The sequence below is a fragment of the Zonotrichia leucophrys genome, chromosome 19 (genome assembly GCF_028769735.1).
Source record: "Zonotrichia leucophrys gambelii isolate GWCS_2022_RI chromosome 19, RI_Zleu_2.0, whole genome shotgun sequence".
NCBI lineage: Eukaryota > Metazoa > Chordata > Aves > Passeriformes > Passerellidae > Zonotrichia > Zonotrichia leucophrys.
In genome coordinates this window covers 9,006,192-9,032,794 of record NC_088188.1, presented here as the reverse complement: position 1 = coordinate 9,032,794, position 26,603 = coordinate 9,006,192, and the positions used below count along the sequence as shown (strand labels likewise).

General features: G+C 43.2%; 2 protein-coding genes across 2 annotated transcripts; one reads left to right on the top strand and one right to left on the bottom strand.

The window, feature by feature from the left end:
- Positions 1-59: 59 nt before the first annotated feature.
- On the top strand, positions 60-11,506 carry RNFT1 (ring finger protein, transmembrane 1). Its single transcript, XM_064728957.1, has 9 exons — positions 60-122; positions 1,987-2,660; positions 2,996-3,072; positions 3,665-3,765; positions 4,352-4,505; positions 5,896-6,054; positions 6,792-6,857; positions 7,282-7,383; positions 7,564-11,506. The coding sequence occupies exons 1-9, from the start codon at positions 118-120 to the stop codon at positions 7,696-7,698; spliced, it is 1,473 nt and encodes a 490-aa protein (XP_064585027.1). The 5' UTR covers positions 60-117; the 3' UTR covers positions 7,699-11,506.
- Positions 10,114-26,569, bottom strand: RPS6KB1 (ribosomal protein S6 kinase B1). Its single transcript, XM_064728956.1, has 15 exons — positions 26,420-26,569; positions 23,294-23,343; positions 22,539-22,659; positions 20,328-20,396; positions 19,766-19,913; positions 19,102-19,159; positions 18,701-18,801; positions 17,791-17,881; positions 17,498-17,588; positions 17,088-17,195; positions 16,729-16,791; positions 15,943-16,020; positions 14,526-14,633; positions 13,889-14,001; positions 10,114-13,416 (listed from the first exon to the last, which is right to left on the bottom strand). Exons 1-15 carry the CDS (start codon positions 26,489-26,491, stop codon positions 13,179-13,181), a joined length of 1,509 nt encoding a protein of 502 aa, XP_064585026.1. The 5' UTR covers positions 26,492-26,569; the 3' UTR covers positions 10,114-13,178.
- Positions 26,570-26,603: the final 34 nt, after the last annotated feature.

Here is a 26,603-nt window from a genome sequence, read left to right as displayed (position 1 = left end):
CCTTCCTCCTTCTCCTCCCCTCACGGCTCCTCCTCTTCCTCCCCCCGCCGCGCCCTCTCCCACCCCCTCGGCCCCGGCGATGGCGGCGGGCGGCGGGCGGGAGGCGCCGGGCGCCCCATGAGGTACCATGAGGGGAAGGGCGGGAAGGGGCGCCCGCCGCGTCCCCTCACGGCGCGGGGCAGGGAGGGGGACACGGGGACGCGGCTCCGGGGTCACCCTTTCCTTCCCTTCTCTGTGCGGGGGTCCCGGCTGTTCAAACCCACCGAGGGTGCCCGGGATGGGCCGTCCTGAGGAGCTCCGGGCGGTTCGAACCCTCCCGGGGGTCCCGGCGAGGAGCGGGGCAGATCCCGGAGCGTGGGGGGAGCGGCGGCCCCGGGAGACGGGGAATGCGCCAAGGGGCCTTTCTCAAGAGCCTTATTTTAGTTAATATTTGGGACGGAGAACAAAATCTGGGTGCGTGCGGGAGTCTTCTCTGAAATCCCATTTAATAACTCGGTGATTTGAAAGTTTGTGCCAGGGGCGGTGCGATCCTCCAGCTCCGGCTTTTTGAGCACCGAGCTGTCAGTTCTTGCAGAACCCGGACCCAAAACACCAACAGGGCAAATGAATTAATCTTTTTTATTCCTTCCTGTAAAAACATCTCAGTAACACTGCAACACTGTTCATTAGTCATTACCATCTCCACTTCATCGGTTTTATTCGTGTGCAAAAAAATACAGAACGAGAATTTAGGTTGTTTTGAGGTATGATGTCATCTTTGGCCAACAAAACAAAAATAGTAGTAGGAGGAGCAGCACTTGTAAATATTAGTAAGTTCTCATATTCATGTGTTAAAGTGGTTCTACTCTTTAATATTACCTTCTTTTTAAAGGCTAAAGAATTTGAGGTTTGTGCAAATGCATCCAGAACTTTGTTTCTGTATTCCCAGTGAACCTAGCTGTGAAATAAATATTTTCAAAGAGGAATCCGTAAGAGTTTGAACAGTAGGAAATGGATTATATCAAAATTCTCAGTGTTTCAATATTACTCCATAGTGACAAGTATTGTGTCAAATTCAGCTTCCAGGCATTCTCCAAAATCATTACTCTGATGTCACACCAGTCCAGAGAAGTTGATTTAACCCTATTTGAGCCGAGTAAAGACTCACAGAGAAGTGAAAAAGTGCCCAAAAGACAACCAAAAAATGCCAAAGGAAAGACAAATCAGCCCTCATTTGGCTGCATTTCATTTTTCACTCTTTTAAATGCTTTAGAAAATGGCCTAACCTGGTTCTGCTCCCTTCTCCAGACAGGATAATCTCATTAATCTCATAATGGCCCTCAGTTTTGAGCATGCACTGGCTTTTGACTGGACTTGTCTGTACAGTGCTCACCAATTAATGGATGCATGGAAATGCCCTCCCTGCTTCCTTCCCATCAGTGTTTGCTCCTTTTCTGGCCCACTGCTGCTGCTATTTTTGTGAAATTATGCAGCACTTCCAAGATCTCTCCCGTACAAGCCAGTGCTGGTCTCCTGTCCGGTTCTGATTTGCGCTTTTGGCTGTTCCTGAGGCAGCCGGGAAGATCTGCACAGGGAGGGAAGGAAATCCTTTTAATTTGGGATAACACAGGAGAGGGGGTGTGACCCACACTACAAACTCGGGCAGATCTCAGCACAACCTATTGTATTGGAATAAGAATCCCAATATAACCAGTTAGATGGTGCCTGGGCCAGTTCTGACCCTCGCTGCTGGGCCAAAGGCAGCACTGTGGTGCTTTACCCCAGAGATACCTTGGCTGAGAGTGTAGCGGGGCACTTCCAGGCTGTCAGGACTCCGTTTCCTCAGGAGAGAGAGCTTCTGGCGATGGTGGAGAGAAAGGGAGCGGATTCTGCTAGAAGGTTGCCAGATGTTTATTCCGTGGGTACAGAGATGTCTGCACCGGGATTGGATTTTTATTTTCCTGAATGATTTCTCTCTTTCTTTAAACTTTTTATCTCCCGCTCTAGGAGACACAAATCAGAAAGAAGCCCAGGAGCAGCCATGCACCCTGACTGTGCCCATCTCCACAGCATCCAGGGCGGCAGTGATGATTCCTCCTGCTCCTGCTTCTCCTCCTCCAGGCCGGCTGCGGAGGGCTCCTCCTGCCCCGGGGATGTGCGCACCCAGCTGGGCTCCTCCTGCCCCGGGGATGTGCGCACCCAGCTGGGCTCCTCCTGCCCCGGGGGTGTGCGCACCCAGCTGGGCTCCTCCTGCCCCGGGGATGTGCGCACCCAGCTGGGCTCCTCCTGCCCCGGGGATGTGCGCACCCAGCTGGGCTCCTCCTGCCCCGGGGATGTGCGCATCCAGCTGGGCTCCTCCTGCCCCGGGGATGTGCGCACCCAGCTGGGCTCCTCCTGCCCCGGGGATGTGCGCACCCAGCTGGGCTCCTCCTGCCCCGGGGATGTGCGCATCCAGCTGGGCTCCGGCACGGCGGAACCCCGGGACACGCCGAGCTCCCGGGGCTCCCGGGCGGGCTCGCAGAGCCGCGGCCACGGGGAGGCAGCGGGGCCCGAGGATGCGGAGCCCGAGGAGCAGGGCGGGAGCTCCCTGGCCGAGCTGCGCTGCCTCCTGCAGTGGCTGCACAGGAGCCTGCCCTACCTCCTCATCCTCAGCGTCAAACTGCTCCTGCAGCACAGCACGGGTAGAGTAGAACCGAAGCGGCTCGGAGGGAGCAGACCCTCCTCCCCTTCCCCCCCCCTCCGTGCACTAATAACCCTGCCTGAAATGTAATTCGATTTATTTTTAGCTTTATTTTTATTTGCTTTATTCATCAGAAAGAGAGATTTACTAAACTGCATTTCAGTGGCTTCTGTTTCCTTTGCTGGCATATGTACAATGTGCTTAATTATCCTGGCTTGAGAGTCTGAGCTATTAATTCTAATTACAAAGACATATTAGAAGTGGCTGCTTTTTAACCCAGTTCAGTGATTTTTTTTTTCCTTTTCATGTTTATAACTGATCCTATTTTCCTAATAGGCATTTCTCTTGGAATTGGGCTGCTAACAACTTATGCATATGCAAACAAAAGCATAGTAAATCAGGTTTTTCTCAGAGTAAGTATCACCCTATGCAACAAAATTCTTTAAGTTAAGCAAGACTTTAACAAGTTAATCCATTTTTGAAAGAAATGTGAACAGACATGTTGTTTTATTTACTTAATAATGTTAGCTATCAAGATAGAAGTAAAGTCTTAATGCTTCTGTACAGGGGAACTTCTCAAATAACAAAGTTTGCAAAATTCTAGGGGGTGTTTTTTTCCCCTCTGACTTGACTATTGAAATCACTTTTTTGTAAGTTATGGATTACCTTCTTAACTCTATTTGTGGGATGAAATAACAGTTGTCAGTTTAAATCTTCAGCTCTGTGTTCACTCCCAAAGGGAAAGCTGCTGTTTCTTCAGAGTGGGGTGGGTTCTGGTTGTCTTTAGAAAAATCCTTGGTACACCTAGAAATTGGTAGGTTGAAAATACTAAAATTACTGCTTTACCTTTCCATTGGGGTCTCAATCTATCTATTTATTTTATCTAGGATAAATATCTAGGATTTATCTAGGATATTTATCCAGGATAAAGTCCTCTGGTGCTAGGGATGGATTGCAGCCCTGCTCTGAGGCAAGGGCTGCAGTGTGTGTGTACAACCCCTGCAGGAACGGTGCTCCAGGCTGCAGTGCACGTGGCTGCTGCTCTACCTGAGTGGATCTTCTCTGCTCTTGTATTACACCTTCCACTCCCAGGCCCTGTACCACAGGTAAGTGTGAAACACCTCCACCCCACCATCAATGAACTGGGGACACTTCATCTGCTGGTTTGCTTTAATTGTGCCATTGGTTTGTCTTTCACTTTAATCTCCATTCCTCCCCTTCTGCCAAATTGAACAGGTGCTGTCCTTAAAAACAGTATGCTGGAATTTCCTAGGCTCCATGCTTGATTTAATGGCACAGAGAACATTCCTGGCTCTGACTGCCAGCTCTGACCCTTGGGAATACCAAATGTGGCATCCTGGGCAGTTCATGACTCCAATTGATTTTTCCCCCTTGACCATTCTGTAGCTGCAGCCTTGGCTGGAAACCAAGGGCTAAATGCCAACCTGAGACAGCCAACTGAGCTCTGGAGGATGGGGCTGTGATGAAGATCCAGCAAAGAAGGTTCCAGCATGGAAAACTTGTCAGAGATCCTCAGTGATCCATTTACAACCAGCAGTTCATTTTCTTAGCCAATGTTCCCCCTTGGTGTAAACCAGGTTTCCTTTTTTAATTAAACCCGCTGTGATAATCTCAGGTTACAGTTTCCTCTAAATAGGGTGCTCCAGTAACTTCTGATACTTCTTTTTGTAGCTTAATCTTCTTAAGCCCCACTGTGGATTTTATGAACTTTTGGGAGGTGCTTTGGATTGTGGGAGTCACCGACTTTATTCTGAAATTCCTCTTCATGGGCTTGAAGTGCTTTATTCTCCTGGTGCCTTCTTTTATCATGTCCTTTAAATCCAAGGTAAGGAAACAAGCTGCAGTTTTGATTCCTTGTGAAGATTCTCTTATGGTAAAAGTAACTAATTATTAAATTCTACCTAGAGAAAAACCTTTAATTAAATGTCTGTATATAATCCACCACTACACCGTGGCCAAGAAAACCCTGTGGATTTCATGTTCTTCTCTGCTTGGTGCTAAAAAAGGTTTTCAGTCAGATCAGAAACAATTGCTTGTATTATATCATGGGATAAATGGGTTTATTTCTGTCTCCAAGTTGGGGGTTGAAGCAAACCTTTTATTTTCTGCTCTGGAGGAATGTGTACACAGGCAGTTGGCCTGGAGCAGCTGGAGCACAGCAAATTTTGCACATGCTCAACAAGAACTGTCAAGATTTTAGGATCTGCACATGCATACAGCTGGTTTTTTTCTGGCTCTTCAAAAATAATCCTGAATTTTCTTTGTTGTTAATAAACTTAAAGAATATTTGTCAGATCAAGGAATTTGATGCATAGCTTAATTTCTCAAATCAGTGAGGTTTAATAATTTTCTCAGAAGCTTACACTCACTGGTGGTGTATTTATTTTTATCTGCTTCCCGAGGTGAGGCAGGCAAAACCAATTACATTTTATCTTAAAATTGCAATTACTAGTGCTGGTTCAGAAAAAATAAATTAGCAAGTACAGTGTGATGTGGTAGCATTTGAACAGGGTGTTTTGGGACGTTTCTATCTCTTATAATGTACCAGAACAAGTCCTTCTGAGGTACAACTGCCTTCTCTAAATACTGATTTATAATCAAGATCTCTAATTTTTTTCCTACAGTGATGTAACATGAAAAAAATTTACTGAAAATTCCATTACAACAAAAATGGTTGAACTAGAGAAAGAATCTGGTTAATAGTGGGAAATTGTGGCATTATCCAGTTTACATTATAGAAAGAGTTACAAATATAATTTTGAGAAAAACTTAGTTTATTCCCTTTAAATTTAAGCCAAATATTTATTATACATGTGCACACACAGTGTACCTGTAATGAGCTTTATTGTCACTGAAACCCTGAGTGCAGGACACAACTCTGGCTTGTGACAAGCTGATCCTTGGTGTTATTCTCCTTCTTCATGTAACTTTACTTTTTTTAATGCTTATGAAATTAAGCCTGACAGCCTTGTTAAGTAGGTAGGCATCTACCAAGCCATCCCAATTCAGCCTAAAATTTGATTTTCTGCAGTCCAGCAATCAATTCCACCACTGTTCCATGGACAGTTGAGAGACTCATCCTCTGATCTTTTTTTTTCCATGCTTCACATTTGTTTCATTAAGCTCCTCCAAAGAATAACAATGCATCTTTTCTGTGTATTTTGCACATTTTGGAGTTGTAAATCTTGAGCTGTTCCTTTGCATGTCTTGCTCAGGGCTACTGGTACATGCTGTTAGAAGAGCTCTGCCAGTATTACCGTATGTTTGTCCCCATCCCAGTGTGGTGCCGTTACCTGATGGCCCATGGGGGGCTGGACACTGCCCTGGGATGGAGCCTTGGCATCCTGCTGGGCCTCCTCTACCTCATCCTCAAGGTATGCAAAGCTCTGTGCTCTTCTCAGGGTTTACATGGAATTCTCCATGGAATTCTGCAGGAATAATCAGTGCAGGGTTACAGACACAGCACGTTTCTGAATGTTCCCCTCTGAGATCTCTTCAGTTTGCTGCAGCTTTCCACAGCTGGCTCAGGACTGAAAATCATCTTTATCTAGCAGTGGGTTGGGGTTGCAAAGCAAAGGACACAGCTACCATGGGTGTGCTCACATCACACACACAACTTGCAAAAATAAAGATAAAATTACAGCTAAAAGAGTCACCATTTCCCAGGAAACTAAATTTTCTCTGCTGGAGCATCCTGTGTGATGCTACACAAGTTAACATCTTCCTGCTGCCTCTCTGCTTCTCCAAGAGCTCAAATGTGTGTCCCAAATGTCACCAGTTTGGCTTTAGGAATGACCAACACTTCCTCGTGCTCTGGTACCTGAATTCCAGGACTGAGGACCATTGTGATACCATTATGATAATAATTCATTTCAGAACCTCAACACTCTTAAAAACCAGACCCCTATTAGGAAAAACTTCAGCCTAAATTCTTCATTTGGTTGCATTTCAAACCTTTAAAACAGGCTCAGGCTGAACTATTGCTGTGCTTATGTGATTCCTGCACCCAACCAGCAGTCAGACTTCCAGGGCTGGAATCAAAAGCTTGGGAGCTTTTTGGTTCACAGTGAAAAAATACTTAGCATAACTCAAGTTTTCTTTCCCATTTCAGCTTTTGAGCTTTTTTGGACAATGGAAGAACTTCAGGCAGGTGTTACGGATATTTTTTACACGCCCAGTGAGTACTGAGTTCTCTTATGACAAAACCATGACCCCAATTCACATGAAAATCCTTCTGGAAATTCCTCATTCCCATTCCTTTGTATTGTTTTAGCAATGAACAAATGCATTTTTAAATGAACCCCTGTATATTCATTCTCCCATTTCACAGTCTGAGTTCCTTGACTGAATGGCAGTGGTGTCACCTGAACAACAAAATCACCCACAAAAAAAATTTAAAAATCTGCACATCCCTTCAGAAGAAAGGATGTGAAATAATCCTTTTTGTCCTGCTTCTACTTTAAAAATTAGCTGTGTTCCTTTAGATTAGGGATTTTAAGTTTCCCTATAGCAATTCCAAATTCCTTTCTGTCCTGGTATTTGGGTGTGGCTTTTTCATCCCCCTCAAAATTAATATTTGCTGCAAATCCTTTGTTTTGCAGCACTATGGGGTGCCAGCCAGCAAGAGACAGTGCTCTGAATCTGATGATATTTGTTCCATTTGCCAAGCTGAATTTCAGAAGCCCATTCTGCTGATCTGTCAGGTAATACACATAATTCCAATTATTTTTTTTTAAATTAAAGAATATTTTAAATTACTGTTACACAAGACAACATGAAATTAGATGAGTGTGTGTTTGATGATTATTTTTAAAAATCAGACTGTACAAATAATACAAATGGAAGAGCTTAGAAGCTCTAAGTTGTCATTCTTTTCATTCCAGCATATATTTTGTGAAGAATGCATCTCTTTATGGTTTAATAGAGAAAAAACCTGTCCACTCTGCAGAACTGTTATTTCTGACCATGTTAACAAGTGGAAGGATGGAGCCACATCTATGCATCTCCAGATTTTCTAAAGCTTGTCAAACAACTTGGGTTCCAGTTTGTTTGTTCACACTAAGGTTTTTCAGTTTACTGCACATTAAACTGTAGGTGGCACAAGGAAAGTTTCCAAATTCCACATACCATGTATTTAAAACCCTGCAGAAAATGGCAACTTGACCTTTTCTAAGTAGAGAAAACTTTTCAGAATGAATGCAGCAAAAGCCAGCATTGCTTCTCTTGTGATTCTCATAGGAAACAGACAAATCCTTGAATTGCATTTCTTAATTCAACATTTTCTTTTAGAGCTTCAGTAGGGTTCCAGACTCTACTGAACTGCATTTGTCCTTCTAACACAACTCAAGCCAAAAGGTCAACCTGCTGATTTTATTAAGATTATGAGGAAATTTTATCCTCTGGACTGCAGTGAGAATTAGAGCTGCTTGTCACTCCTGGCATTAAAGATCTTTCATGCTGCCCAGTAAATGAGAGAAATGAGATTTTTAATGCACCTGGAACAGCAACTGTTTCTCACTGCACCTGTAGATAAGCACAAGAATAAGATATTTCCCTTTAATTCCCCTTTAGGTTCTTGTAGGCTTCTAATGGATCCTTGGCTTCATCTTTTGGCTTTAAAGCAACCACTGATGTTAGTTTTTTTACTTAGCATTTTATAAAGCTGGTATTTTTAAAAGAAATCTTTAATACTATATTTTTGTCATTATAGGAGCCAGATTTTCTTACAGGGGAGAATCTATTTTATACTCTATTTGCAATTTGTAGTTTGCATAAAAATCAGAGAGAATAAATGCATTTGAATCTATTTGTTTGGTGCATGTCGAATAAAGGAAGGAGATTCCTTATTGTTTTGGTATTAACTCATGTAAGCACAGCTGCTCACTGCCAGGTGTATTTTTCTGGTTGAAGAAAACAAAACCCCTTTAAATGTTACAATTCATTCATGATTTTTTATGTTATTTCTAGCACTAACTTCTGTGTAACCTCACTTTCTTCCCTGATTTGCTTTTTTCACTTTGCTATTCAGATCAGACTGAAAACATAACTCAAATGATTGTCACAGGAAAGTTACATTTAGTTACCATTAACTCCAGCTTTTCTTGCCTGAAGACATTTAGGAAACTTGTAAATTCAGGGAAAACAATTAGAAAGTGAAACACTCACTTAATACCCTAAAGGAACAGCTACAAGGGCAGAATCCAGAATTCAGAATAAAAATCTAATGAGATGGAACATTCAAACTAAGAAATATCATTACATCTGGCCTGTAAAGCTCACCAGGATTATTTTATTTTATGGAGCACAGCAAAGTGTTGGTGCTTTAAATCAACCCTGACCCTTTGTCTTTGTCTGCAGCATTGTAGGAACAACTGGAGCAAAGTGGGTCAAAAACAGGGAACAATTTCTCTTCTTTCTCTCTTCCTGTTGATTTTTCTATCCAAACCCAGTGATACTAACACACATGGTTTATTAAAAAACCAAGAATTAAAGAGATGTTGGTCAGCTGGTTTAGATGTACAGTTCATCAATCAAACAAATCATTCTCACCTTAGTTGGAGACAGGAATAAAGTGAGTACCTGAACTGAAGGAATGGCGTCCTGTGTGATCCAGGAGCTCCTCCTGATCCAGGCCAGCAGCTCTGGCTCTGCAGGGACACACAAGGTGACAAATGACAACCAGCAGCCACTTTGTGAGAGCCCAAGAACCCAGGGGAAAGCAGCAGAAGGGATCTCTCTCTCTTGGGTCTTTATTTCTGAGGGAATTCCTGCTGCATTTCCCATCAGAGCTCTCAGCAAAGACAATGATTCACATTTCCTGTTCCACTCAGGGCCTCCCTACTTCCTAAAATAAAAACAAATGGGTCACTTGGATTAACATATGTTTAAATTTGCATTTAGTTGCTATTCACATCCACCTGCTTTAGCTCTTGAGGATATTGAGCTGCAGTGAAGTGTGAGAGATGGAAACCAGGACAGGGATTACCTTTGTTTGTGCTAAGGCAGCTCAAGGTGTTCCTGCAGACAGCTCCAGATGGACTTAGCCTAGAAAAGAGCAACTGGAGAAGTTCATAAATGGGATCTGCACACAAGGATTTGCAGGAAAAATATTCAATTTGCTTTGTTCTTCTTAAGGATTTCTCCTTTGGATAAAGTGAATTGGGAAAATGAAACAGCAACAAGCCTGCTGTAGAGAGAGAATTTAAATAAACCAACCAAACCCCAAACATCTGCCCTAAAACCACAACAGCCTCAAAGTTTGATGCACTTTTTGATTAACACAGATTGGGACTTAATACTGAAAAGAGAACAGACCCAAAATCAACTTCAGCTGTCCACTCAGAGTGGACTCAAATCTGAAATGTTCTCCAGCAGTTCGGCCTTTAAACAGCACAGCAAGAAAAAAAGGGATATTCAAAAGAACAATTGACTCGTTGATTTTTATCTTTTATTATGAGCTAATACCAGGATGACATTCAAATGTCAGATGGCACAATTAAGACAGTCTTGGTAGGAATTATTCCAGCATTCCCAAAATTACAATTTAGTACACGAATGGCATCACTCCCACAGAGAAAAATGATGGAATTCTGAATATCTTCTACCAGAAGAGTTTCTGCATCAAATGGGAAAAAGAAAAACTGCTGGTAACACAGCTGACCTAGAAACCTTTTCTGGTAATGACCTGCAGAACAAAATATTTCCCTATTTAACATCTAGTAAAAAAAAATATGACTTTTGTTCAAGTTTAAGATTTAATACTTTTATATGGTTAGCCACAACAGGTATTAACCTCAGTTTTACTATATTTTTGTAATGCTACAAAAATCCTATAAAATCAAATTATAGTGAATTTTTCAGTGATTATAATTAAAAAAGCGCAGCTTGTACAAAATAAAAAAAATAAGATTCTATACTCTAATGAAAAATTTAAGACATTTTTAAATGAACAAAAGAAAGCACTTGTTAAGCTCTCCAATATTCAATGCATTCTGCACTTATCTGAAATAGCCAGACAGGAGCTAGAACTCCACTCCCCTCAGTTCACAACTAGTAATTTTGACACTATTATATATATATATAGAGGATCTATGTCTGATATTTTTACAAATAAATACAGGATAAACCATATTGCATAGTGTGTGCTTGCTGTCTGAGTCACACTCCCAAAGTTTCACAGTCATGGTAGGGAATTCATTTTACAATCCAGGGGCTGAAACATTGCCAGTACATGGAATTAATTTCCTTGGAGAACCAATGGGTTGGGTTTGTGACTGATCAGTGAACTCAGACAAACAACTCTTGCCATTCTTGCCAGCCATTAAACCAATTCCACTGGACACTTCAGTCCAGAAGCAAAAAGCAACTGTTAGCTGTAACTAGGACCAAGAGAGATCTGCCTCTAAAAAGTTCTATTTTTTTATTATTTTTAAACCAAGTTCCTTTATGCTCAGTGAATGTCAGCAAAGTCCAGGTGCTGTGTTTGCACACAGGCCCAGTGCAAACACTCCTGGATTTTGGTTCCACCAAATCACCCGTGGCCACGTCACCAATGAACAATGGCAATCCTCCAGGATGTCACTGTAAGGTAACTTGATTTTCCTGCTAAAACTATATAAAAAAAAATTTCTATTTTTCAACAAAAGGCTTATCAGGAAGTAAAAACAAAAAAAAAACCTAATTTTTTCTCAATCATAACCATTTTTATGTGTTGGTTCTTTGATAGCATCAAGGTATCTCTGAATCCTTCTGCCAATTTCAGCAAAGAGCACTGGGCTTGGATTCAATGCTTACAGAGTTTTATGGCTTGGATCCTATGGCTCAAAAAGATTCAGTATCCACAGAGTAAGCAGAATCTAGAATAAAAAAATCCCTACAGTTGTGAAACACCAGAAGTAGACTTTGCACAGTTTGACTAAAAGATAATGCAACGTGTGGCAGGCAAAAAGTGACAGGACTTGTATGCAGCTGCATGATCATCTCCACACACACACACACCATCCACACTCTAACCTAGGGTAAAGCTCTGCAGATATTAACCCTTTCACCAGCTATGTTCATGGAAATGCTTTCTCTTTAAGGCAGGAAGTATTTAAAGTAAGGTAAAGTTTTACCTTTATTTTATTCTTTGTACCTGTAAGTCAGTTGTACAGATCGTGACAATTTTAAAAACATAAATAGTGTCCTTAAGAACATGTTTGCTAAATTAAAGTTTTTGCTAAAGTTCTGACCCACTGTGGAAGACATTCACTGAAAGGCCATTGAACACTTTTCTCATACAATCAGCAAATTTATTGCCCCAGCATAGAAAAAAAATGTTGATAAATTTAGAAATGTAGAATGGCAGCAAACTACCATAAGCAAAATTTCATTAATAATAATAATAATAATAATAATTTTAAAAAATCCTCAAATTCTTACCCACTGGTTACAAAAATATTTGATTTCCTTATTCTCTGGAGGATTTGTCAGTGTTTCCTGTGGTACTTCTAGAGGTTTCTGCTGACCTTGTGTTCTGCTCCCTGTTGGTCTCTGTGGGTAAGAATGTGAGCTGCCAAGCTGTGCCCAGCTGTGCCAGAGTGATGTTTCCCAGTGAAATGTCTGCTGAGGACAGGCATGAAATAAGCAGGACGTGGGTGAGCCCATGGCTTCCAGTTAAGCCTAGAACATAGCAGCACTGCTGTTGGATTCAATCCATTTGTCTGTGCAGGAACAAACCGGGGTTTCAGCGGGGGAAGCAGGGAAACAGTTTCTCTCCCACCCCACACTGCCAGGCTGGTCAGTGAGTGATTCATTTATTGATTGGTTGGTTCATGAGGAGGAGAATCAGAACTAGAGCCTTGAACTTTTCTTCACAGCAACCAATTAAGTTTGCCTTTTTCATTTTGGGATACTTTCCATAATGAGCTGAATCAAAAAATCTATTTGAAAAATATATATTTTTTTTTTTAATATATATATATATAAAAAAAACTCATTATGTTTTGAATGTGAAACACCAATTAAGTTTAGCTTTCCTCTTTGATTCCACCCCATTGTAGGAAACCGCTTAACGAGGCTTGCATGCTAATTAGCCCTCAGCTGCAGGCCTGCAGGCATTCCAAACCCTGCCTAGTGAAAGGGCCAACCCTCCTGACACATTCAGACTACACCAGTGATTCTGAAGCAACATCCTGCCCCTTAATACTGTCAGTTTCGAGCTCTCAAGCTGAAAGATCCTTGATAAGGTGAGAAGATGTCACTGGAATCAGTAAGATGATGTGCCTAGAGTTCTGCAATACCATTTGCTAAAGTTTGTTTTTTTTTTGTTTTATGCACCATTGATTGACAGGAAAAAAAAAAAAATCCGTTTTTCTTTGCTTTCCAAGTCTCTCTGTGCAATGACCGATTCTTTGATACTGTCACTTGTTAAAAGTAAACCAAACAAGCCCTCAGATTTCAGCTCCAGGGGGCTCCTGTCCGTTCTGGTGTGCACCTGGAGGCTGCCAGGGCGCTGCTGTCATAGGTTCATGCGCAGGTGCTCCGGCCGCTTGGAGATCATGGGAAAAGCCTGTTTTTTGTAGGGCCCAGAGTTTGGCTGGCGGATTGGAAGTGGTGCTGAAGCCTCTCCACAGACTGTCACGTCCATCTGTTCGATCCCACTGCTCTCCATGGGGTATTCCACAGGTGCCTGCGTGGTGGATGCGCCGGCTGAAGCACCTCTTCCCCAGAACTCCCCAGGGGAGAACTTGACAGGGCTTTAAAACAGCAAATACACAAAGTCAGAGACACACACACAGCACCAAGGGGTTCCCCTACTCTGCAGGAAACCACTCAAATTCCTATGGAGAAGCAATTCTAATTCTTCCTTTCAATTCCAGGAGCTTGAGAAATTCCCATGTCTGGCTTCTATCACAGCCTCCTGTAAAATTCTCTCATTTTGATGTGACAGCAGAAGGGTTTTTCTGTACTAACACAGTTCTTTAGTGCTTAGGATGTTCTGGAACAGTTTTAGCTGTATCAAAGTCACCACTGAAAAGCAACAAATTAGAACTTCATGTGCTGCCCAACACCCCAGACTTGTCTTTAATACTGTGGTTTATAAAACAGAATCATGTCTAATGGAAGTGCTGGGCTTACTCAGAAGCAAGGCAGTATTTTGTATTTCTACAAAATTTCTGCTTCAACTACTTATCAAAAAGTTTATTACAAGAAGAGAAGAGAAAGTACCTGACAGGTGTCCTAGGGCTACCTATGAATCTGCGAGGTGATCGAATTTTTGGTTCAAAAGAAAATTTCTCTTTTACGCTTTCAAGTACAGATGGAGCCACGTACGTGAAACCCTGCAAAACAGGAAAAAGGCACTGCAGCTCACAGGCAAGGAGGCATTCAGGAGCACTTAGAGAAATCTGGTTATTACAGGAAAATTATAAAATGAAGAGTCAGTGTAGACAGATGAACCCTTACTCACTCCTTGAAGCAAACTCTGGCACTTCAGGGAGTTGCTACACCCCAGCTGTTTCTCCTCAGATCACAGATTCAATTTAATGAATTTTGCACACTCAATTTAATGAACTTTGCTCTCTGCACTGGCCATTGTTGTCTCTGCATGGGCAGGGTTCACAGTGCAGCCCTGAATCAGAATGCTGACACCCCACAAGGGCAGCACTGTTTGCTGGCTGCTGGATAAAGACAAGGTCAGCAATAACCAAAGTATTTTCAAAGCCTTCAAACATTTCGAACCTGTTACAGGATTTGGGTTCAGTTATGAGAGTTTGCTTCAAGGTGTTAGGAGTCAGTAGGATGGATTTAGGTGAAATGCCCCCATTCCCAGCAGCAAACCCCTCTCCAGTCCCTGCTCACTCACCAGAAAGACCTGGTTGGCACTTTCACTGAGAGTTGAGTCATCTGGGCTATCAACAGGTGTCTGACGTGTAAACTTTGAATCAAACTGGCTCACATCCTCTTCAGATTGCTTTGCAAAAACAAAATGATTAAGGGTTTATATTACAGATATCAACCAAATGGCTCAGCGGTGAGCAGTGCAGCCTCTGGATGGAGTTCATTCCATGGGGTTTGGCAGAGCTCTGCTGGAGGAAAACCCTGGAGTGGTGTCGGAATCCTGGCGCTGCCATGGGAGGTCACTATGGGCACTGACACTGAGAAATAAAGGCAAGGGGGAGGGGCAAAAATTATGGATCAAAAAGGAACACGAATTAAAAAGATGCCTTAAAAAAAAATCTAAAATTACAAACAAAAACTTTTAGAAATACAATGCCAGTTTCTTGCAAGTTTAGCCCTTGTCACAACCAGTATAGAACAGTTGCAACTATTTTGTTTTTGGAGGCCTCTCCAGACAGTTTTGTCCCATTTTTGCAGATACAGAAGTGTTTATAGTCTGAGGGATAGAGGACTGTAATAAGTGATTGTGAGGAATATTATTTTATTTGCTCAAAGAACAGCAGTAATTCCAAAATCCCTTCTTTATTCCCATGTGTCACTGGAAAGGCAGCAGGTATTTATTTGTGCAGGCCTTCATGCAACCATGGAAGCACAAACTGAAAAACCATCTGGTTTGTACAAGAAACTTCCATAAAACTGCTACTAACAGAAAAACCCAAAACCACCTTCAGATAAGTATTTGGAAATATCAGTCTTGAGTCTTTCTGAGGGGAAAAAGGTCTGAAGTCTCCATGCTGTAGAATGCTTGACATTAGTGATGCTTAAGCCAGTTTTAGGTGAGAATTTTAGCAGCTGGGAATTACAGAGGTGGCAACACCCACAGCTGCTGGGGCTGATTGTACCCAGAGGGAAAAACCATCCCAATATAGGATGGGATAATAAAAACTTCTTCATCACATCACTGGTTTGAGGTAAACCCTAACAACTGCTCATAGTGCACAAGATGCATTGTAAAGATTAATAAGCAAACACAGAAAATGCTTAATTAGGTGATTTCATTTACTTTTGCTTAGCAACTCTATCTAGCTGAAACTAAGTGCTGACTTACTGTAGAGGGTTTAGAAGCTGCTCTCAGAGTGAACTGCACCTGCAGGTCTGTTTAACCATGGGTCAGAAGCAGGAGGAATTCAGACTGCAGCAGATCAGGGGCCAGATCAGATCTGCCAGCTTTAACTGAGGGAGGATCTGTGCCCTGAGTGACAGAACTGCAGTACCAGGGATCAGGGCACTCCAGCTGGTGAAGTGAACCTTTCTCAGTTTGATCAAGAGCTTTGCTACAGGCACCCAGGGCACATCTCTCTCCCAGTATTCCCAGTACCTACCAATAAGGGTTTAAAAGGAGGCTCCACCTTGCGTGCCAGCAGCTCGTCCCAGTTGATGTGTCTGAAGAAGGCGTGAGCCTGCAGGGGACAGAGCACAGTCAGCACTGCCCCAGCGCCCACAGCTCACCAGGACACCCAGCCACACCCTGCTCTGGGCTGCTCCTCCCAAAATCACATTTGGTCTGGTGTGGAATATCTGCAGCGCTACCCCGGAGAAGCTGCAAGAGCTGAGAGCTGAGATCACACCTCCAAGTCAGACACACGTCCCCATCTCCTTGGAAGTGCCAGAAAAAGGCAGTGTACATGGAAAATACCTCTGCATTTTCCAGCTTCAGAGTTAAACCATGACAAACACTGCATTAATGACAAATGAGCAGAGCTCTGAAATATGGAGGACTCTCTAACACTTTTCAATACCACCACAAAAACAAAGTCACTTTTCCCTTCAGGGAGCTGCACTGATACAGGGCTGGCAAGGTTCTCATGTGACTGCTGAGCATCCTCACCCTTCCAGGCTGCACAATCAGCATTGTGCAACTGCTAGAAAAGATCTACTGCAAGACACAGCTAAAGAATAGAAGTTATTTTCCAAATCTCAAATCATCAAATAGCCAGGCAGCTGCTTTTGTTAAGCTTTAAAGAGTTCAGGTTTTGCTGAGTTGTCTGTCACATGTGGCTGCCTTTCTGCTCATTACCCTTCAAGGCTGACACTCTCCTTCCCTGAGGTGCCTTCAAAGCTGTTTTATTTTCAGTGAGGTTATTTAAGAAGTCTCAAGTTCCAGTTACCTGAACTTCTCCAGCATCTCCAGGACCAGCTCCTAGACGTGAGGCAGCATTTCTTTTTAGCAGCTTGATGAGAAATAACAGCCAAAAAAGCAGAATTAGTTATGTTATTATAACCAGACTAGTTCTGCCATGAATCATCACTTCAGTGAGTACTGTGCAGAATGAATACAGAACGATCAGGAAAATCTGCATTCACTTGAAAACAGTTCTATTTTCAAGGGAAATCACTTTCTGTACCACTCAGCAAAAAAGTGATTTAATCAGTAACAAATCAAGCTTGAACTGAACAGCCACAGTGGTATCATTATATTTCTATTTTCTACATACATGTGGAGTAGTAACAATCATTAAAATTTTACCTTTTTAAGCAGATCTCTGGCTTCTTGTGTGAGGTAGGGAGGCAAGTTGAGTTTACACTTGAGAATCTTGTCAATTGTTTTCTTTCTGTTCTCCCCAGTGAAAGGAGGCTGGAAAGCACCATTGAAAAAGGAGGAAAAACAGAGGACTTGTTCAGATCTTTAATTTGTGTACACAGAACTCACTTCAGTCATTTATAAAGCAGGTAAAATTACTGCAAATAGGCTGGATAAAAGCAGCTCATGTCTATGGTCAAACTTGAGAGCTGGATTTTGGTTCTATCTTACTTGCAGTGTGTATATATATAATATATGGAATATATATAATAGATATAATACATGCAGCTGAGTTAGGTACAGGGAAGCAGAAAAGCTACAAAGGGAAAACCATGCAATTATAACTGTGCACCTACTGCTCCAGTCAGCATGTCATACATTAATGCCCCCAAACTCCACCAGTCCACAGCACGGTTATGCCCACTCCTCATCAAGATTTCAGGGGCCCTATAAGCAGAAAAATCAAAAATATGAAAGTGTTTTAATGAGATTAATACTAATTGTGACTGCTAGTTTTCAAACAAAACCCCATTTATCAAGTCAAGTTGTCCTAAGTGACTGAATATATGAACCACCAGTTAAAAAAAGGCAAACCACAGGCATTACCCCCAGAGCAGAGCAATATTTTGTATTTCATGGTGCAGCTCACATGTATTCAATTGTTCCACAGAATGTGTGTGTGACTGTTCCATCGTGAATGGATTCTTTACATAACCCGAAGTCAGTCAGTTTTACATGACCTGAAATTAAATAAATCAGATTTCAGACTTGTCAGAATTCTGCCAGTTGTAGAAGTAACATTGAGAAAAATTAGGAATTTTTAACATGGATATGTAATTACTTTGAATTACTTCCACATATGGGCTGACAAAGCAATGCAGCTATAAAATAGAACAAGGTAATCACACTTCCAGAGAAAATCAAGTGCTGCCACTTGACAAACTACCAGAACTTATTCAAATACAGACAAATGTATTTAAACATAAAGACTGTAAAGCATCATTTAGCTAAAAAAGTAGGTTACTGAATTTTACTGCCTGCTTCAAAATTCACAGAACCATCTTCAACAAACTGCAAAGTGCCCTGAATAATTCAGTACAAAGACTCAGACTAAGTAAATATGTTGTTTAGGAAAACATGAGAATTCTGGGTGGTACAGAGTGCCAGACTGATCAGTGGCACAGTCACTGGGGCACCCAGGAACTGAAGCTGCTGCCAGTGAAGTGCCAGCTGCTCCTCAGTCCCTTCAGCCACTGATGAGCTGCCATCCTGCCCACAGTGCCTTTCCTACCATCACAGCTTCTACTTCACAGCGATCCAGCAGAAGAAAAAAATCCAGAGGTGCAGAAATGGCAAATCAAGCACTCAAAACATGAACTTGGGCTTGCTGTGGCCCAGTAAAACAAGGATTTGTGTTTGAGGGCAGTCAGCTCTGGCAGCTCTTCACTTATCCCAGGAGTGCTACAACCCTGCCTCTGTTCTAAGGAGATTCACCTCAAACTGAGGTGTGTGACCTTTGGCAGAATTGTTTTCAGCCTGACTCGTGCCCAGAGCTCTACCTTGGTGGTTGAGCATGATATTCTCTGGCTTCAGGTCCCGGTAGATGATTCCTTTCTGATGCAAGTGCCCCAGAGCCATGGAGATTTCTGCCAAGTAAAAGCTGAAAGGGAACAAAAATCACACAGATTCAATCATGCAGAGCATCTTAAGCCAATCTTTCACAGTTTTTAACCCCCAAACCTTGATCATTGCCCTATGGACAGAGCCTCACTGAGGCACTGGAATCTCCTCTGTTGTAGGACTGGAGTTCCACCAGCACAAACTGGTGAGGGCAGCACACCCTCCCCAAACCCTCTGAGCTGCTCTTTCACTACCCTCTAAAATGAATGAGTAGTTAAATATAGTTTAAGCACTTGGAAAAAAACCCAAACTATTAATTTACAAAAATAGCTTCACTTACCAGGCTGTGTCTTCCATAAATATCCCTTCTCTCTCTAACTGCATAAATAGTTCTCCTCCTGTCATGAGAAAAAATAGATTGTACTCAATTAAAAGTATCATTTTAAGTCAGTCCAAAGTCTATTTTCTAGGAAAACTATCAGCAACAGGTATTTTTGCCTGCTGTACCACAGGCTGTTTCACAAAAAAACAACTGAGCCACTGTTCTGTCACCCTCAGGATTCCAGCAACCTGAAGAAATCAGCATTTAAAACCAAGAGCATTTCTGTCCCTGTTTTTTGTAGTTACAGCTTGAAAAACTGCTTTGAATCTGTGTCTGTTTCCCTAACCATGAAATAAATGTAAACTTTCTTTTGTCACAAAGAACCTGGATTAAACCCTCAGGTAACTCTGTAGGACTGCACAGAACACACAAAAATGACAAATCTAGTGGAAGGAAAAGTCTTTAAACCCCTTCTCTCCTGTACTGTCATGAAAAACAATTGTTTTATGTTTCATTCCTCTTTATTATATTAATCTAAAAGTTTATTCATGTTCCTGTATGTATTTTTAATACCAGCCTGTTTCAGTTTAAGACACCAAGCCATCAATAATTTGGGCAAGAACCCCAAATTTTTGATTGTGCAAGACCCCAAGAAAGAGAAAAAAGAATGTCATATACTGACCACTGAGATACTCAAGGATGAGGTAGAGTTTTCCACCAGTCTGAAAGGCATAAATTAAATCTACAATGAAGGGATGTTTCACTTCCTCCAGTATATTCCTCTCTGCTTTTGTGTGAGCTGTATCCTTGGCATTCCTTACAATCATTGCCTGTAAAAGCAGGGATAGGTGAGCACAGAACATGCTAAATGAGGCAGACTTTTATACTGAGTTCAGTTCTGACTTTATTAAATTACAACACTACACAGGAGTTAGGAACAGCACTAAAAATTTACATTTCACCACAGTATCTACAAAAGAGGTTTCTTACAGAAGTTTAAGTCTTTATTTCATAGAATCACACAATAATTCAGCTTGGAAAGGACCTCCTGACCTGTTTAAATGAGCTGCTGAGAAGTACCCAGACAGAAAAATCTGAAGTTAATTTTAATTCCAACTGTATCTGAGTAAAAACTGTACATATCCTAGAATCATTTTTAGGTATATTAAATCATTAGATAATCCTAAAATGGAGGGATAGATTTTTGTTTTTTTAGATTTAAAAAGTAGTGAAATTCAGGTTACCTTTTTAAGAACTTTCATGGCAAATATTTTCCCGGTGTTTGCTCCGGTTACTTTTCGTACTTGAAACACCTAAACAACAGCAACACAATGGCAATCAATCACTTATTTCAGCTGCATGAACTGCCACAAGCTAAAGAGCAAAGTTGTGCAAGACAGAGAGAGGAGATCACCCACAAACTACAAGGGAAGAGAGGGAGATCAGCCACAAACCAGGAGGCAAGAGAAAAAGAGAGAGATCACCCAAAACAATGAGACAAGAGAAAAAGAGAGAGGAGATCACCCAAAACAATGAGACAAGAGAAAAAGAGAGAGGAGATCACCCACAACAATGAGACAAGAGAAAAAGAGAGGGGAGATCAGCCACAAACCAGGAGGCAAGAGAAAAAGAGAGAGGAGATCACCCAAAACAATGAGACAAGAGAAAAAGAGAGAGGAGATCAGCCAAAACTACAAGGCAAGAGGAAGAGAGAGAGGAGATCATCCCCAAACAACGAGGCAAGAGGCAGAGAGAGAGATTACCCACAAACAATGAGACAAGAGAAAAAGAGAGAGATCACCCAAAACAATGAGACAAGAGAAAATGAGAGAGGAGATCACCCACAAACTACAAGGCGAGAGAGAGGGGAGATCACCCCAAACAATGAGTCAAGAGGCAGAGAGAGAGAGTACCCACAAAATATGAGGCAAGAGGCAGAGAGAGAGGAGATCACCCAAAACAATGAGACAAGAGAAAAAGAGAGAGGAGATCACCCAAAACAATGAGACAAGAGAAAAAGAGAGAGATCATCACCCAAAACAATGAGACAAGAGAAAAAGAGAGAGGAGATCAGCCAAAACTACAAGGCAAGAGGCAGAGAGAAAGGAGATCACCCACAAACTACAAGGCAAGAGAGAGAGGAGATCATCCCCAAACAATGAGGCAAGGGGCAGAGAGAGAGGAGATCACTCCCAAATAATGAGACAAGAGAAAAGAAGAGAGGAGATCACCCAAAACAATGAGGCAAGAGGCAGAGAGAGAGAGATTACCCACAAAATATGAGGCAAGAGACAGAGAGAGAGGAGATCACCCAAAACAATGAGACAAGAGAAAAAGAGAGAGATCATCACCCAAAACAATGAGACAAGAGAAAAAGAGAGAGGAGATCAGCCAAAACTACAAGGGAAGAGAGAGGGGAGATCAGCCACAAACATTTAGACAAGAGAAAAAGAGAGAGATCACCCAAAACAACGAGGCAAAAGGCAGAGAGAAAGGAGATCACCCACAAACTACAAGGCAAGAGGAAGAGAGAGAGATCATCCCCAAACAATGAGGCAAGAGGCAGAGAGAGAGATTACCCACAAAATATGAGGCAAGAGACAGAGAGAGAGGAGATCACCCAAAACAATGAGACAAGAGAAAAAGAGAGAGATCATCACCCAAAACAATGAGACAAGAGAAAAAGAGAGAGATCATCACCCAAAACAATGAGACAAGAGAAAAAGAGAGAGGAGATCAGCCAAAACTACAAGGCAAGAGGAAGAGAGAGAGATCACCCACAAACATTTAGACAAGAGAAAAAGAGAGAGGAGATCACCCACAACAACGAGGCAAAAGGCAGAGAGAAAGGAGATCACCCACAAGCTACAAGGCAAGAGGGAGAGGAGATCATCCCCAAACAATGAGTCAAGGGGCAGAGAGAGAGGAGATCACCCCCAAATAATGAGACAAGAGAAAAAGAGAGAGGAGAGCACCCCCAAACTACAAGGCAAGGGGCAGAGAGAGAGATTACCCATAAAATATGAGTCAAGGGGCAGAGAGAGAGGAGATCACCCCCAAATAATGAGTCAAGAGGCAGAGAGAGAGGAGAGCCCCCCCAAATAATGAGTCAAGGGGCAGAGAGAGAGGAGAGCACCCCCAAACTACAAGGCAAGAGGGAGAGGAGATCATCCCCAAACAATGAGGCAAGGGGCAGAGAGAGAGGAGATCACCCCCAAATAATGAGACAAGAGAAAAAGAGAGAGGAGAGCACCCCCAAACTACAAGGCAAGGGGCAGAGGCTGGATGCAGAAGACTCTGGGACATTCCCTGCTGCTCCAGCCCTGCCAGGGACCTCAGTGCCCACCTTGGCAGCTGGGGTGGTTCTGCCCCAGCCCACCTGTGGCAGAATGGAGTTTTCAGAGAGGGGGGAAGGAGAGCAAAGCCAGGGGGCACTGAGGGGGCAGAGCTCTGACCTTGCCGTAGCCGCCCTTGCCCAGCACGCGCAGCAGCTCGAAGCACTCGGGCCGGATCTTCTCAGGGCCTCTGTTCACGCTGGTCTCTGAAATCTCAAACTTCTCACAATGCTCCATCCCTCTGCAGAAAAGCAGAAAGAGGCTGTGAGCCTGTCTGGGACTGAGGAGTGAGCAAATGAAAGCACTGACTCCCTGGAAGAGTCTGAGTAACAGTGACAGAGATCTGCAGCAATTATTGTTTATTGTGTGCAAAGTGCACCCTGCACTGAGAGGGCTGCCTGCAGATTTTGGGCATTTACAGAGCAAGATTTCCTTCAGACCCCTTCAATTTAATCCACAATACATCTGCATTACACCAGAATTAAGTGTAAAGGATGAAAAACTCAGATATTTCTTTTTATCGTTATATCCATATTATATCATTATATCCCTATTATATCGTTATATCCCTATTATATCATTATATCCCTATTATATCGTTATATCCAAATATTATTCAAAGGCAAGACATTTGTTAGGAAAAACAAGGATTAAAAGACAAACAGCAGCTTTCACCAGAATTCTTTTTATTATTATTGTTTTATTTCAAGATACAATTGACAAATTTTAACCTGAGGAAATAGCGAAACATCTAAAAACGACTCAAAATGGAACCAGAATGATAAAATTTTCTATTTAGCTTAAGGATGTAACAAAATGAGAAGTTATTTGTGGTGGGTATGAATGGTACAGAATATTTTCTAGCAGCAACTTACAGGTCATATTGGCCAACTCCTCCATGGTCCATGCTCTCACTTAATTGACCCTGGGGATGAGAAGGGTAGAAAAAAGATGAATAAGAAAAAGGAAAGCATTAAAAATAAATGCACTAGTGTGGTTTACAACTTTTTAAGTATGAAAAGACAAAATCTCTATATAATTAAATAGGTCAGGAATAAAAAGTTATCAGCAGAAGATAAAAAATGTACTAAATTCTGTGCCAGATTTGCAGTACAAACAGTGACACAGGGAACCCCTGCCTTACCTGGCTGCATTGTTACTCCATCACCCAAATATCAGAGGCACAATTTCACAGCCCCAAGTGAACTTGAAAAACCTTAAGGTACTGCAATTTTCTTTAAAATTCCTCTTACACAGAAATTTTTGAGTCCTGTTGCAGCACTATGCAAATCAGATCGATAATAAAGATTTTGTGAAGAGATGAACTGGGACTCCTCTGCACTAAAAATCTACTGAGAAAGTTTTATTATTTTACATTGGTAAGTGAAATCCCAATGGTGATGAAAGAATTCAGCTTTACTCTGATGTGAAACACATTTTCTGACCAATAATCAATACTGAAGAAGTTTCAGCACTCCAGCACCAGAACCAGCCACCATTAAGGAATGGGGTTGAATTCTACAGAGATATTTCCCTCAAAGAATTCTGAACCTGATCCCTTCCCTCTGACTGTGGCTCTGCATGGCAAAAGTGCAAAGGCAGCAGACAGCTGGAATGAATGCAAATAGAATGTCAGGGGCAGCTTCTGGTGAGCTGCAGACTGCACTGTCACATTCTGATTTCTACAAGTATGGACACAAAATAACAACTGTGAGTTGGTGGGGAACAGCCTGGGACCTACAGACTGAACAGAAATATACTGAGTGACTTGTGAAATTCAGAGGAGGAGAAAAAGAAAAACCACTGAGATCTGCAAAACTCAGCCCAAGCCAAGGAGTGCATTTTAAAATATTATCCAAGTGAAAACACTAACCAAAGAAAACTCAAAACTTTCAACAGCTTCCAGACCATTTCAACGTTAAAGTTTACAGAGGCTGGTTTATTTTGGGTGATCTAAAGGGGAATTTAACTCTTGGATCCACCTATGAACACCACAGGCAATTAAGGAGTCCAAAAGATCAGGTTTGTTTCCAGCTCATGTCCTCCTGTTGACATTTATTAGAGAAATCCAGCTTATTGACATGTTTCACAACAAAAGCCACTAGAGCTGCCCTTGACCCCACTCTTAGATGCCAACAAATGAATTTTTAAAAATTCAACCCAGAGAATAAACACCCCTCAGTTCCCAGAGCAACTCCTCCTGTTACCCAATGCCTCTGGCAGAGTTTGCTGTGCTGCTCTTGCTCTGTGAACTTTGGGTTCCATTCTCAGTATTAATTTAACCAAAAGTCACTTCAGACACCATGCTGGTATTTTTTCAGGGCTCCTTCTCACTTCACAACACCAAGACAGGCTCTGGGAAGCCACCAGCCCTTCACTCCATACATTGTTTCATTTATTACAAACAAATTAAGGCTGAGGCTTTTTTCACCATAATAATTAGTGCAAACAACCACATGGCTTTTGAGGAAACTCCTTTTAAACAACACTTTAGATTTTCCAGGAGGGCTGTGCCTACTCAAACCCACAGCTGAGCTCCCTGGGCTCCTCCTGGACCCAGAGGTTTTGGGAAACAGCAGAAATTTGACAGCACAGTCCTGAGTGTGCCCCTTGACGTGCCCTGCTCTGGCTGCATCCTCTCTGCTCCCACAGGACACACACCCCGTGCAGGTAACGCACTGCAATGCTGTCCCCTCACACATTCCTGTCCCTTGTTTTCATCCCAAGCCCATTCTCACCCTCGTTATCTGTTTGCCAAAAGGCACCTGAGACCAATCAGGGCTGCCAAAGTCCATAGAGATGTCGGTCATGGCAAGGTTCTGAAATCCACAATGGTTCCATTGTTCCCCCAGACTGAATTACAGGAACACACGGGAGAACAAACTCAACTTTCTGGGCACCTCGATCAGAACCTGTTCTTGGCAGCACTAACAGGGTGATGCAAGAAACGTTTTCCAAAGCCAAGTGTTTTATTGATTATTGAGGTGACAGACAGAGCTTCTCCTCCGGCAGGCTGAGCAGCTTTCAAGCCTTCAGCTGTCAAAACAAAATCCCTGCAGGTTCCATGGAGTGAGGGTAACAGAATATCTGCTTATCTCCCCAAGGGAAGCACCTGGAGGGAATCTACAGCAAACATGGAAGGGACTTTTCACAAGAGCAGGGAGGTTTAGATTAAATATTGGGGGAAATTCTGCCCTGGGAGGGTGGGGAGACCCTGGCACAGGGTGCCCAGAGGAGCTGTGGCTGCTTCATCCCTGGAAGTGTCCAAGGACAGAGCTTGGAGCCACCTGGGAGAGGGGAAGGTGTCCCTGCCATGGCCTCAAATGATTTTAAAGTCCATCCCAACCCAAATAATTCCATGATCTCAAGGACTCCGAGACTGTCATTAGTACTTAAAGAGCAGAAAAAAACCGCACTGGCAGTTTGAGCAACAGCAAAGGGTTAATATACAAAACAACATTAAAAAACCACACAAGACCTAGAGAAACATAAACAGAGATGATGCAATAGAATTCCCTGAGGCTTTGACAGGGCCCAGATGAGCATCACAAGCCGCAAAGTGCAATTTCTGTCAGGTGCGCTGCTCAGAGCACGGGATGCGCGCAGCGCTGACCCGCCTAGCGCAGCCTTTCAAACCTCGCCTTTTAATTTTGGCGCGAGAGCAGCGACTTTCCCCGGCTCCAGAAAGATCGGCATTCCCGCACTGACGTTCGGACATGTGACAGTACAGAAATAATTAAAGAAACCCCGCAGCGGCGCTTGTGCCGCGCTCCCGACGCCGAACTTCGGGCGGGGAGAGCTCCGCCACTGCCCGCGGCCCCGGCCGCGCCTGTCCCGGGGCGCTTCGGGCTCTGCCCGGCCCCAGCCGCGGCCTCGCCGCGCTCCCGCCGCCGCCCCAGCGCGGCCCCCGCCCGGCCCCGCGGCGCCTCCCGCGCCCTCCTTCCCTCCCTCAGGCCCCGCGGCCTCCCCCGCTCCCTCCCCGGCCCGCCTGCCGCTCTCACCCCCTCCTCCAGCTCCTCGTCCGAGCCCGCCTCCTCGGGCTGGTCCAGGTCGATGTCGAACACTCCCGCCATGGCGCCGCCGCCCCTCGCTGGCTCCGCCGGGTGCCCGGGGCCTGCGCCGCCTCATGGGCCCGCGCCCCGCAGCGCCGCCGCGGCCGCCATCACCGGCTGCGCGGCCGCAGCG